The sequence below is a fragment of the Silurus meridionalis genome, chromosome 7 (genome assembly GCF_014805685.1).
Source record: "Silurus meridionalis isolate SWU-2019-XX chromosome 7, ASM1480568v1, whole genome shotgun sequence".
NCBI classification, from domain to species: domain Eukaryota; kingdom Metazoa; phylum Chordata; class Actinopteri; order Siluriformes; family Siluridae; genus Silurus; species Silurus meridionalis.
In genome coordinates, this window is record NC_060890.1 from 25,202,000 (window position 1) to 25,216,999 (window position 15,000).

Consider the following 15,000-nt stretch of genomic DNA (forward strand, 5'->3'; position numbering starts at 1 on the left):
ATCTGGAGACAGAATGGAGAAGAAAAACGATGAAATAAGCAGTAGAAGAAGAAACAGCACCAGGAGTTAACTCCAACAGCTTCATTATTAATTATTAGTGAGGTCTTACACCAATATAATGCTCTCCGCTTCACCTCGGGACCTTCTTCACCTCCATATCGTGCGCTAACGTCCTATAACACGTCACACTTGATTATTGTTTTATCACAGATATCAGCACACAGGTTCTATAGCGAACTTTTTTGGGGGGTTAATTTATAATCTCTATTGTGATTGGTCAAAAAAGGCAATTAATTAATCAGAATAATTCAGGGTTACTGTAAAAGCTGAACAGCAATATTTCAGATATTTAGCAAAATGTTGCCTTGTATAAATTGTAATGTCGGTAGGCACAGGGGCATTGCCTTGTTGGACAGATTTGGTGTCTAAGATCAAGTGAAGGCTCTGCCACCCCTTCATTAACATCCTGAACAGTTTGAGGGTGAACTACAAATATCTGGAAAAGTCAGGTCATATGGTACTTTGAATACTTTCGGCCATATATATATATATGAAGGGGAATTGTACTGTAGTGTAAACTCAACAAAAATTGTGAATGACCTGTCATAAGTGTTTTATTTACTACTTTAAATAAATAATACAATAATAAAATCTAAACATTTTTATGTAAATTATTTGTACAAATTCTGTTTTGAAATGTGACTCCGGACTTTCGAGTCACTCACGGCTTTTCACGAACCATCAGATTTTCCACAACTTACTTTTAGTCCAGTTTCAAATGAAAAGTCACCAACTATCGAGTGTCAAGGTTGCGAGTATCGAGGTTCCACTGTGTATATGATCTTGGTTTAGAAGTCTGTGTTTTCATGTGCCAAAGCATTTAAGGCCTTTTGATAAACCAGTTCAGAATCAGAGTAAAATAAATCACATATAAACATGTTTACAAGCATATTGTAGTTATGTGACCTAATGATCCAATTTCTTGGATTATTAACAAAGCAATGAGGCGTGAAAAGTTTTTTTTTATATAATGAATATCATGAAGCTTATTTTGTCTAATTGAAAGAACTTAAAGATTTGTTAACAATTAAAATAACTCAGATTTTATACCAAGTGATTTATGGTTTTTAAGAGACAGGTTTATGTTCCTTTTGTTCCTATGGACAGTGAATGAGTGGAAGTAAGTTCTGTGGAGAGACACATGAACCCAAAAGTGAGATATATATATATCATCTCTAAGAGAAGAACTTGTGTGAGATGGAGAAGAGGAGTGAAGATGTGATCGGAGGTGGATGTTTAATGGTTTGGGGTTGTTTTGGAGCAGTAAATGGTTGGAAACTTATTCTAGAAAGTGAACCAACACGGCTCCCATTCCACACTTCAACACCATGCAGTTCCTTCTGGACTGAAAGCGGCTCATTGGAAGCGACTTCACCGTACAACAAGATGATGAGTCGAAGCGTACGTCTGAGTTCTGTACGTGTTATTTAGAGAGTAAACAGAGAGTCGTCTGAAGTGATATTTATCACGGAACCACCTGCCCAGACACCACACCTCAATCCTACTGAACTGCTCTGAGATCAACTGGATCACAAGAAAGAAATCTTCCACTAGTGAAGAACATCTTTGGCCAGTTTTAGATACACAGAGACACGGCAAAGTAGTTCAGTAGAATGTTTGGAGAAACAAAGTGTCCAGATGCCGAGAGTGTATAAATCTGGTATTCAGGAATATGCATGTGACTCTCAAAAAACATAAAAGACTAGGTGTTTCCACACTTTTAACAGGCTCTATATATATATTCAGGTTTTGAAGGTGACATAAACCCTAAACATTCACAAAAAATCACAGTCGGGTGTTTGTGTGGTTTAAATACCAATCTGGCAACCCTGACAGTCATCTATGAGCTGCATGCCTTTAACTCACGAGTGCTTGACTTCCAGCGTGCGCTCACCTCTGAGCTCAGACTCCTCAGAGAGAGGATGTTAGATCAGAACAGACTTGTATGAATGAGGATTATTTTCTTGTATATTTAAAGAGTTAAAACAATTTGATTGGGATTTATACCTAAGACCTGCCGGTGACGAATGAGGAAAATGCCAGAGAAAAAAGGTGAGGCTGGGGTTCTGTTACAGCAGTGGATCTGACTGCAGACTCATACTTTGTAACATCATTTTTAAAATATACATTTTATGTAAAAAATATGTATGTATGTGTTTGTGTGTATGTTAATATGTTAAATTAAATATAAACTTCAGAATGGTTTTAATCTAATCAGAGCAGACAGGTAGAATTATTCTATTAAATACTTATCATTATGATTTCTTTTAGATAGCAGGTGGAAAAAAGGGTGGCAGAGTTACACTAAGGGGTGGCAAAGCTATGCTAAGGGGTGGCAGATTTACATTAAAAAGTATACACTAAATGGGTGATATATACTAAAGGGTGGCAGAGTGACATTAAAGGGTGGCAGAGCTACACTAAGGGGTGGCAAAGCTACACTAAGGGGTGGCAGAGTTACACTAAGGGGTGGCAGAGCTACACTAAGGGGTGGCAAAGCTATGCTAAGGGGTGGCAGATTTACATTAAGAAGTATACACTAAATGGGTGATATATACTAAAGGGTGGCAGAGTGACATTAAAGGGTGGCAGAGCTACACTAAGGGGTGGCAAAGCTACACTAAGGGGTGGCAGAGTTACACTAAGGGGTGGCAGAGCTACACTAAGGGGTGGCAAAGCTATGCTAAGGGGTGGCAGATTTACATTAAGAAGTATACACTAAATGGGTGATATATACTAAAGGGTGGCAGAGTGACATTAAAGGGTGGCAGAGCTACACTAAGGGGTGGCAAAGCTACACTAAGGGGTGGCAGAGCTACACTAAGGGGTGGCAAAGCTATGCTAAGGGGTGGCAGATTTACATTAAGTATACACTAAATAGGTGATATATACTAAAGGGTGGCAGAGTGACATTAAAGGGTGGCAGAGCTACACTAAGGGGTGGCAGAGTTACACTATGGGGTGGCAAAACTACGCTAAGGGGTGGCAGATTTACATTAAGAAGTATACACTAAATAGGTGATATATACTAAAGGGTGGCAGAGTGACATTAAAGGGTGGCAGAGCTACACTAAGGGGTGGCAGAGTTACACTAAGGGGTGGCAAAGCTACGCTAAGGGGTGGCAGATTTACATTAAGAAGTATACACTAAAGGGGTGATATATACTAAAGGGTGGCAGAGTGACATTAAAGGGTGGCAGAGCTACACTAAGGGGTGGCAAAGCTACGCTTAGGGGTGGCAGAGTTACATTAAGAAGTATACACTAAGGGGGGTGACAGAAATATATACTATGGGGTGGCATAGTTACATTAAAGGGTGGTGAAGTTACAGTAAGAGGTTTCAGAATTATACTTGGGGGCAGAGTAACGCTATGGAGGGCAGAGTTCTATAAAGTCGGGGCAGAGTTACACTAAGGGTCAGATTTACACTAATGGGTTACAATAAGTTACAATAAGAGCTGGCAGAGTTAAATTATGTGGTGGTAGAGTTACATTAATGGGGAAGCGTTACACTAAGGGGTGGCAGAGATACATTAAGGGGTAAAAGAGTTACACTAAGGGGTGGCAGAGTTACATTAAGTGGGGGCAGAGTTACACTAAGGGGTGGCAGAGTTACACTAAGGGGTGGCAGAGATACATTAAGGGGTAAAAGAGTTACACTAAGGGGTGGCAGAGTTACATTAAGTGGGGGCAGAGTTACACTAAGGGGTGGCAGAGTTACATTAAGTGGGGGCAGAATTACATTAAGTGGGGGCAGAGTTACACAAAAACACATAAAAATAATTATGATTTTATAATTCTTTTTAATATTGTAATGCATTTGGTCAAAAAGAATTCTTAAGGTAGCTGTCATTAGTAATCTAAATTGTGTGTGTTTGTAGAAGAATATTTAGGTAATAATAGCAATCATGGTGATAAAATAATGATGAAAGATGGCTGAAGAAATGAGTCTCCAAAAGCATCCAGTTTTATCACACGCAGGAAAAACATATATTTGTAATTAAATATGTGAGTGATTTGTTCAAAACAACATCTACCGAGTGTGAGGCATCATGATGGAGTCTGTTCCCATCTGCACTCCATGTGCTATAGTGCAATCTGGACCCTCCGAGCATCAACCTGGGCCAACTCAGTGTGTGTTTGTGTGTGTGTGTGTGTGTGTGTGTGTGTGTGTGTGTGTGTGTGTGTGTGTGTTTTTATATAATAAAGAAGGCATGTGTAATAAACAGAAGGTGTGGTGCAGGAACACTGTGATGCTAATAATGCAAATGAAGGTCGATTTGAATAAACAGTATAGAGAAAAAAACAAACCTAATTAAACCTCATTAATGACACAAGACATCATTAATGACATGAGTGACTTTTTATGAATATACGTATTTACAGTATTAGTAGAATTAAAATTATTACAATTTAACAAATAAAAGTACATAATGTAGCAAAACAGAGCAATTTACAGTACCATACTGTATAAATGATACAGTATATATGTATGTGGCTCATGTGCACTGAACCAAAAGCCCTGTAGCGAAATATTTCAGTGCAAATATGTAACGTTACACCCCTAGTATATACAGTATCTCACAAAAGTGAGTACACCCCTTTCATTGCAGCAGCGTTTTTTATTACATGTACTCACGGGATGATACTATAGTCATGAAAGTTGGATATATTTTAGAGTATCAATGTGCAGTTTGTGTAGCAGTACAGATTTACTGTCCTCTAAAAAGAAATCAACATACAGTTATTCATTTCTAAATAACTGCAACAAAAGTAAGTACACCCTCAGTGAACAATGGGTATGGATTTCACCAGAGCTGCACAGATCCTCTTCCACTCCTCCATATTGACATCACGGAGCTCCTGGATGTCAGACACATAACGTTTCTCCACCTTCCGCTTGAGGAGCCCCACAGAAACTCAATACGATTCAGGTCTGGAGACATACTTGGCCACTCCATCATCTTCAGCTTCCTCAGCAAGGCAGTTTTCATCTTGCTGGTGTGTTTGGGGTCGTTAATACATTGGAAAACTGCCGTTCAGCACAATTTCTGAAGGAAAAGCGTGATGTTCTGCTTTGGAATGTCACAGTACATGTTGAAATGTATGTTTCTTTCAGTGAACCGCAGCTCCACAGTACCAGCAAAACTCATGCAGCCCCAGACCATGATCCTGCCACCACCATGCTTGACTGTAGCAAAACAATTTTCTTGGTTCTCGTCACCAGGGCGTCACAGCACATGCTGGACAACATCTGAGCCAAACAAGTTTATCTCAGTCTCATCAGAAAACAGGACATGGTTCCAGTAATTCATGATCTTGGACAGGTTTTCTTCAGCAAACTGTTTGTGGGCTTTTTTTGGGTGCACTAAAGCACAGCACGAGGACTCGACTTCTTTAATGGTCCCTTTCGAGGTATGTTCAGGGTGGAACCCTTTTTGGAAAACCTCTGTATAACCTCTCAAGCTCCAAAAGGTTGGATGGGGAGAGTACCGACGCACAGCCATTTTCAGCTCTCCAGAGATGTTCAATCAGGTTTAAGTCTGGGCTCTGACTGAACCACTCGAGGACATTCACAGAGTCGCCCCGTAGCCACTCCTTTGTTATCTCAGCTGTGTGTTTAGGGTCATTGTCCTGTTGGAAGATGAGAAGTTGCCTCAGTCTGAGGTCCAGAGCGCTCTGGAGGAGGTCTTCATCAAGGACGTCTTAGTTATATATATACATACATACAGTAATACATACTGCACATACTGTATAGAATACTGTATAGTTATGTCCATAAATCTTTATTCTACACAATATAACCTATTGTAGTTTGTATAATTACATATAAATATATTATAACAATTATTATACATTAAACAGCACCCCTTCTTCATGGTCCTAAAGCGGTTTCATGAAGTGGTTTGCTCTCGGCATCCAGCAGCTGCCGTGACAGAATTTGGCGATGCAGTGTGACATTTCTCAGGTTTATAATAGCGAAACGTAATTGACTGCATTGAGACTGTTGGAAAGCTCGGCCCGGGCGTACATCACGCTCAAATCATTTTAAACAGCTCCACACGGCACGAGTGTCAGTTTTGGACACGGACTTCTGCACTCCGCCTGCATTAATAGCACATCCCACATCCAAGTCATGATGCAAGTCTGATTTCCAGGAACTATCTAGTGTCACCTCCTGGATCCGCCTGAAACCGCCGCTCGGAGAGAACAGCTTTTTATTCTCATTAATGTTGCCTGGCTGGATTTAATGTTTCCAACAGCTCTGAGGGAAAAACATTTGGAGTTCACGAGGAGAAATACAACCAGGCAGGCTTTTAGTTGTGTTAATCATCATGGATAGGATTATAGGACACTTGTGCCATTTTGAGCTGATGACAATTCATGCCACTCGATCCAGGCTTGAAACGGACACTGGAGATGATGTAATGTATGGATTCATGCCAGCAGACAGAAACACGGTTGTGTTCTTCCATATTACAGAACAGACATAATTACGATTATTGTATAAATAATTTCTACAATTCATGGCAATAATCCAGTAATGTTGCCTTAAAAAAAATAAAAAAAAATAAATACAAAATTTTCAATATTAAAATGTGTATTTTTATATTTATATAAATAAATGTATATCGAGTGCTGAAATGTAAACAAGAAATTGAAACAGAGAAAAAAATTACGGATCGAATACAGCACATTGTTTGCTTCTGGGTTATTAAAGGTTATTAAAGATACGCGAAATAATTTCTACAATAAATAGAAACAATCCAGTAATGCTGCATATACAATAAGAATAAAAAAAACCCCCACAAAAATGTAAAAAAAAAAAATCTTAAAATATATGCATTTTCATATTTTAAAAAATAAATACATATTATGAAATGTAAACATATAAAAAAAATAATTACAGCACATTTTTTTGCTTTTTTTTATTAATAATTTTTTTTAAATGGATTAAAATGTACGTGTAAACAACAATGTGCATTGTTCAATCAGTTTCCAGGTAAAACAAGTCATACACAAAGACAATTAAAGACAACTGATGGTTTTCCTGCAAATTTCATGGCTGTTAGAGTGAAAGAGAAGACGCCTGTCCTTTTTTGAACATCTCACAAATTTAGTCTCTATTTTACTGTTGTAATAACCTCCAATCTTCTGGGAAGGTGTTCCACTAGATTTTGGAGTGTGCTTGTGGAGATTCATTTAGCCATCAGGACGTCGGGTTACATCATGTACAGAAGGGTTGGAGCTCTACAGCAGGAGATCTTCCACTTCAAACCCCTGAAGATAGCTCTGTCCATGAATGTCATACTGGAACAGTTTTGGGGCGAAGCGAAGAGAAACTTTTATGCTCCCACATGCAACACAATTGAGTGCCTCCAACTTTGTGGGAACTGTTTGGAGAAAATGGTGTGGAAAGGAGACTTTTGGCCGTATAATGTTTTGGCTATCTGAGATTATTAGTTACTTCAATGGAAATGCCGATGCTGATGCATAGCTTGCAGTTCCAGTGTCTTTTCTTAGCTAACTTTAATACCAGAGAGTTAGCAATATTTCACCTGCTGTCTTGATTAGCTTTAACTCTTTTAGCTAGTGCATTGTGACCATAACATGCCATAATGCTGAGGAGAAATCTCAAGGTTTTATGCCAGTTGCATCTCAAATGATAATGATGATAACTTTGGTTATTAGGTGTCTCCAAAAAACCCCAACAATTGCTGTTTAAAGAATCGATCACTTTGTAGTCGTAACATGCGATTTTCATGAGTGTTTCAGCGGCGTTACGAAACTTTGGACTCAAATATCGGCAATGGAACGCCTCGTTGTTGCTGTGGAGAGTTCGCAGGTGGATCAGGTTGAGTGTGGAGAAAGCGGAGTCGTGTCCGTGTCGATGCTCGGTGCCGTGTTACAGAGGTTCACATGGAATCCTATTTATAGCGAACCTGCTGAAAGTCCTCGTACGCTGAAGCAGCTCTGGAAATGAATACGCATGCTCAGGATCGCTGACCTTCAGCAGGTCAAAGGGCATGGGATTCAAAATCGATTAGCTATCGATTAGTGTATCACAATGGAGTGGTGAATATATATATATATATATATATATATATATATATATACACACTGGGAACATGGTTTTTGAAAGACACATGTTCCTTTAGTTTCCAGGTAATGTATCGGTATAAAGATTTACTTTGATCAAACAAATCTAAAAATGTCCAGATGTTCCACTGAAAATCTCTCAGCATGAAGAAAATCTTTCCACACTCTCGGCATCCAGACACTGCGTTTCTCCAAACATTTATCTGAAACTCTTTGCTGTGTTACTTGTAAAACTCACCAGAGATGTTCTTCACTAGTTGAAGATTCTTGTTGATCCCCGGGCAGTTCAGCAGGATTGAGGTGCGGTGACTGGGCAGGACGTTCCATGATAAATATCACTCCAGACGTCTGTCTGCTCTCTAAATAAAACACTTTCAGCCACTTTCAGTCCAGACGGAACTGCATGGTGTTGAAGTGTGGAATGGGAGCCATGTTGGTTCACTTTTACTCTTCCGGAAGGTTCACATTCCCAAACCATTAAACTTCCACCTCCATGCTGACCAAGCTGGTCTACTGTAAGAGCTGCAATCAGGGATTGAATCAACACATTCTGACCAATCAGGATGGAGAACTCTGCTATCAAGACTCTTCTTTCATCCCTGTAGAAGATCTGCTTTTTCTTCTTCTCCATACAACATTGCTGAATTAAATCGGCTCCATGACGCATATGTCTGTCTCGTGCCTCGTCTTGTTACATCCTTTTTTTTTTTTTTTACGTAAATATAAACCTGTAATCCGTAACACCCTTTATCTTTACGAGAATTCCTGAGTTTTCCAGCATTCTTATCTTTATTGGAAACACATGTTGGCTCTATCAAACAGCAGGCATCTCTCCAGAAACATTTTAGCTGCTTCGTTTTTTTTTTGTTTTTTTTCCCTCTGCCTCCTTATCGGCGTCGATCTCGATTCAGGAGCATCCGCTCAGACACGAAGACGCTTTACAGTTGTCCGAATGCAGACTGGTGCCAAGAAAACCGCGCTGTAATCGAGCGCTAATGGAAAGAACGGGTCACGTGTCCCTGCCAAGGACGTTTATCTCCTGCCTGGTTGTTCTCATGTCAGGTTTTATGATGCATGGTGCGAGCGAAAGTCATTCCTGTTCCAGGTCAGGAAATAGTTTTCGTTTAAAAGCAGGGCTGTAAACGTTCCCAGCATGCCTCGCTCGAGGTGCAGCGATGGAGAACAATTCTCCATGGGAGAAACACGCAGTAAAGAGACTGGAGTGTTCAAATATAAAAGAAATATTAACAGATCTGTCTGGCTCAGTCCGAGTCTTTAATAATACCCCAAACTTTCCCAGTGCGCTTGTGGAAAACTAATTTAGGGGCAGAGTTACATATAACATCACAAAATAAAGAAATTGTGTCTCCTCCCATTTTCCACTTTATAGTGGCCCCCCCCTCAATCTTCTCAATCTTAGCCATCTTATCTATTGTGATCCCTCCCCCTATCATCTTTATAGTGACTCCTCCCCATCTTCTGTATCGTGGCTCTTCCCAATTATCATGGTTCCTCTTCTTCATCTGTATTGTGGCCCCTCCCATCATCTGTATCGTGGCTCCTCCCCATCATCTGTATCGTGGCTCCTCCCCATCATCTGTATCGTGGCTCCTCCCCATCATCTGTATCGTGGCTCCTCCCCATCATCTGTATCGTGGCTCCTCCCCATCATCTGTATCATGGCTCCTCCCCATCATCTGTAACGTGGCTCCTCCCCATCATCTGTATCTTGGCTTCTCCCCATCATCTGTGTCGTGGCTCCTCCTCATCATCTGTGTCGTGGCTCCTCCTCATCATCTGTATCGTGGCTCCTCCTCATCATCTGTACCGTGGCTCCTCCTCATCATCTGTATCATGGCTCCTCCCAATCATCTGTGTTGTGGCTCCTCTCCCCATCGTATGTATCATGACTTCTTCCCTTTTAATATATTGTGGCTCCTCCCACTTAACATGGCTCCTACCCCATCCTCTGTATCATGGCTCCTCCCCCATCATCTGTATCATAGGTCCTCCCCATCGTATGTATCATGGCTTCTTCCCTTTTAATATATTGTGGCTCCTTCCACTTAACATGGCTCCTACCCCATCCTCTTTATCAGGGCCCCTCCCCTTCATCATGGCCCCTCTTTATCAGGGCCCCTCCCCTTCATCATGGCCCCTCCCACAATCCCCTCTCATATCTCACCCCTCTATCATATCTATCATATCTCATACCCTTTATTGTGGCTCCTCCCTCATCTTCTCTATCATGACTCCTCCCCTTTTCCCTTTTTTATGACAATATCCCTGTGCACAAAGCAACATCAGTACCTGACTTCACTAACATCCTTGTGGCTGTAAGAATCTCACACAAATCTCTAATCTCATGTTCACATGTCCACAAACGTTTGTCCACACAGTGCAGTTTGAATGTTTTGTGTTTCTTTGTGTTCAGTCTGATGGTGTTTTTAGATTCGTTTCCAGCCTCATTGTGCTGCGTAAATGTTCCGGGAATTCTCTTTTAAAGCTTACGTATTTAACGAGAGAGCTGAGAGTCGTGTGTGTGTGTGTGTGTGTGTGTGTGTGTGTGTGTGTGTGTGTGTGTGTGACTGATGTGAATAGCGAGCCTGAACCTTTCATCTTTACAGAGCAATTGTGAAGGTTTGCAGAGCTCAAGTGAAACTGGTTTTTATTCCATTCCTTTGCAAAACAACTGGCTGTAGCGTTGTTATGAAAATCAGCATGTGTGTGTGTGTGTGTGTGTGTGTGATTTTAGTGAGACTTTCTTAAGACACATCGCATATTGATAATAATAATATCTGTTTATGATGCTCTGAAAGTTTAATTATGTCTTGTATTTTTTTTCTTATTATGCAACAATCAGTCTCATCATTTTATTCTTGCACTGTTGCAGCTTTATATTTTATTTTAAATATTTTGATTTACATTCATACATAGAATCTTTACATTCTTTTAAAAATAAATTCATTATATTTCAAGAAAAAAAATCTATATAAAATAAAGGTATAATAATTATTTGAAAAAAAAATTATTACATGATTTATTTTTCTTTCTAAATATTAAAAATATGTTCTGAAAAATGTATGTACAGTATGTCTCTAATAACTTCATATTTTTTGTTTTATGTATATATTTGTAAATGTTTATTATTTAGAAAGAAAAAAGTATGTAATTTATAAAATTAAAATATTAAAATAAAAATTCTACTAAGGAGAAAAGAAGGGAGACAAAAAATGTCATGCAATTTAATGTAAAAATATAGAACATATAAAATCCAAGTAATAATAATAAAAATAAAAATAAATTAAATTAAAATTGTAATTAAATTAAAATTAAATATAATTAAATGGTAAGTAAGTAAGGGTTATAATCTCTTTATTATTTTTATATAAATAACAGTTTTATTGCTAAATCTCAATTACACAAAAAGTATTTGCCCCCTTCGGGATTTTTTTTTGTTGGCATATTTATTGCAATAAAATTAGCTTGATCTGAATAATTTGAATGTTACACAAAGATAATTTGAGTGAATACAAAATGCAGTTTTAAAATGATGATTATATTTATTAAGAGTTAAACGTTGTCCAAACCTGCCTTGCCATGTGTGAAAAAGTAATTGCCCCCTAAACCTAATAACTGCTTGTGCCGCACTTGACGGCAGCAACTGCAATCGAGTGTTTGAGATAACTGGACACCAGTCTTTTACATCGCTGTATTTTGGCCTTTTGCAGAACAATTTCATTGCAGAATTGCCACATTGGAGGTTTTTCGAGGTTTAAGGTCATGCCACAGCATCTCAATTAGATTTAAATGCAGTTTTAGACTAGGCCTCTCCAAATCCTCAGTTTTTTATTGTATTGTTTGTGCCATTCAGAAGTGGACTTGCTGGAAATCTGATATACTGTATATAATGCTGAAATAGTTTTTACAGCACTGCAGATTTAACTATACTCTCTCTCTTTTTCTGTGTGTGTGTGTGTTGCAGCGTTCCAGCAGCAGGCCGTCCACAGAGCCCTGGAGCAGCAGCAGCAGTCGAAGCTTCAACCCCAGAGCGGGCCGATCCTGTGCCAGAACTGTGGCCAGGCCTGTAAAGGCGAAGTGCTGCGGGTGCAGAACAAACACTTCCACATCAAGTGCTTCGTCTGCAAAGGTAATGAATCAGGAGAGGGCATTTGTCTTAAACACACACACACACACACACACACACACACACACACACACACACATCGCAATATCTTACACAGCCCTGACAATTAGAGATCCCGCTCGCCACCATCCACATGTATGTGTTCAGCTTGACCTTTACTATAACGCTGGTATGTGTGTAAGTGTGTGTGTGTGTGTGTGTGTGTGTGTGTGTGTGTGTGTGTGTGTGTGTGTGCCTCCAGGACCACTTAAGCCACACACCTGTATGCTAAAACAACACCTGTGTTCAATAGACCGAGATTAGCACGGCTTCTCTGTGTAAAGGCCTCGCCTCCGGCTCGTCTTTTGTCCGCTGAACAGAAATTGTTTTTCAGCCCCTGAATCGCTGAAGAAGGAAGCGTCACCTGGTCAGACCTGTACCACGCTTTGTTTTGATGAAGCAAGCAGATCATGATTTGGAAAATGTCACAGGAGGGATGACGTCAGACCTTTTCACTGAACGGCAGGATGTGTTTTTCTTGCCTGAGAAAACTCCCTAATTAATATGGCTTTAAAAATAAAGGTGCTTTTTTTCAGTACAGCGTGTTAAGGGCCTTGCTCAAGGGCCCCAAGAGTGGCGGCTTGGCGATACAGGGGCTTTAACCCTTAATGCTATGATAAGTAACCCAGAGGCCTCACAACTGAACTACCATTTCTGCTATTTGGTGCTCTCTGTTAAAGTTATTAAAATTTGGACCAGAAGGTCATGAGTTTAAATCCCAGCACCACCAAACCATGCGCCCTTTAGTTGGGCCCTTGAGCAAGGCCCTAAACCCTCACCTGCTCAGCCGCTCTGGATAAGGGCATCTGCCAAATGCTATAATTAGAAATATAAATAATAACATTTAAAATCTATATTAACCTCCATGATACATAATTTGACACCTGACTTTTTCAGCCACATGTGGATCTTCCCCACACTCATACACAAACATGAAGATACACAATTGTACAGAACGTCTGTGAATGCGCTAGCATGAAACTTTCCTTCACTAGGAACTAGGAGACCCATCCCCGTTCCAGCACAATGTGCACAAAGCCAGATCCATGAAGACACATGGGATAGATTTGGAAGCTCCAACCCTATTGAATAGATTTGAATGCTGACTGCACCCCAGGCCTCCTCACCTCCATCAGTACCTGACTTTACTAACACACTTATGGTTAAATGTATCTCCACAAATTCTAGTGGAACATCTTCCAAGAAGATAGAGGATATCATAAGAGCGAATGGGGACTAAACCTTACATTTGCGGCGTTCTGAAGACCGAGCAGTCGCAGCTTGGTGGTGCTTGGGATTTGAACCCATGGCCTTCCAATCAGAAGTTCTACATTTGATCCACTGAGCTACCAGTTCCTCTGCTCAGGTGACCGCAAACCTTTGGTGATAAACATGAACGGTGATTTAGTACAGTACTGAAAGAGTAAAAGATACTGCAGTAGATGGATTTTATTATTTATTAAATAGGTTTCTTGTGTATTCTTAGGATTTATAGATCAATAACCGTAACACTAAATGGACAAAAACTATACCATGTCGTTCTTCCAGGAATAAAGGAGAGTATAAGAGGAATAAAACAGGAGGTAACAGTAGCAGTGTCTCAGCTTCAAACACTATTATTAACAAAAACCTTTGAAGCAGCTGCTATATTTAATACAATTATGTGTGTGTGTGTGTGTGTGTGTGTGTGTGTGTGTGTGTGTGTGTGTGTGTGTGTGTGGATGCTTTATTCCCAGCGGCTGTTGTCGGCATGATGTTGTTATGAACACAAACGCTGGTTGCTAGGCGACCTCTGGGTTCAGGCGGCGTCTGGCTCTTTTGGAGTTTATCACATTTATTCTTATATCAGTGTGTCAGCTCTGAAGTCACACACACACACACACACACACACACACACACACACACACACACACTCACACACACACACACACACACACACACACACACACACACACACACACTCACACACACACACACACACACACACACACACACACCACACACACACACACACACACACACACACACACACACACACACACACACACACACACACACACACACACACACACACACACACACACACAAAAATCACATCAGTACACATTCTTCTTCTTCTTCTTCTTCTTTTCTACTTTTCTTCTTTTCTTATAATCCTTCTCCTTCCCCTTTTTCTTCTTCTTCTTCTCCTCTACTTCTTCTTGTTATTTTTGTTGTTTCTTTCATCTTTCTTCTCCTTTCTGTTCTTCTGCTTTTCTTTCCTCTTCATTTCAGCATTTCTTCTGTCTTTCTAGTTTTCTTACTCTTTTCCTCCTTTTCTTCCTATTCTTCTTCTCTTTTATTTGTCTTCCTAGTTTTCTTCTTTTCCTCCTCATTTTCTTTTCTCCTCGCTTTTCTTCTCCTTCTGTTTCTTCTTCTACTTCTTCTTTCTGTTCCTCTCCTTCATGTTCTTTTTCTTCCTTTTCATTTTTTCCTTCTGCTTTTTCATTTCCTTCTTCTTCCTCTGTTTCTTTAAATTCTAATGCTACATATTTAGCAGCAGGAAGTTTTTTCACCTTCACGTCTCTGTGCAGAATCTTTAACACCTGCATGTTTTTCAGTATCTCACTGTAGATTTAAACTGGATGTTCATGTTCCTTGATTTTTTGATACTA

General features: G+C 39.8%; 1 protein-coding gene across 10 annotated transcripts in view; it reads left to right on the forward strand.

Moving 5' to 3' along the window:
* Positions 1–15,000, forward strand: part of ablim2 (actin binding LIM protein family, member 2) — a 79,392-nt gene that overhangs the window by 11,026 nt on the left and 53,366 nt on the right. For 4 of the 10 annotated variants that reach the window (XM_046853444.1, XM_046853446.1, XM_046853443.1 and 1 more), the window contains exons 1-2: positions 1,928–2,112; positions 12,146–12,310. In XM_046853444.1, coding sequence (XP_046709400.1) covers positions 2,088–2,112; positions 12,146–12,310 — 190 coding nt within the window. In that variant the 5' untranslated portion in view covers positions 1,928–2,087. Of the gene's footprint in view, positions 1–1,923; positions 2,113–12,145; positions 12,311–15,000 lie in introns of those variants that run through there. The other 6 variants (XM_046853440.1, XM_046853447.1, XM_046853445.1 and 3 more) reach the window with 4 other exon arrangements.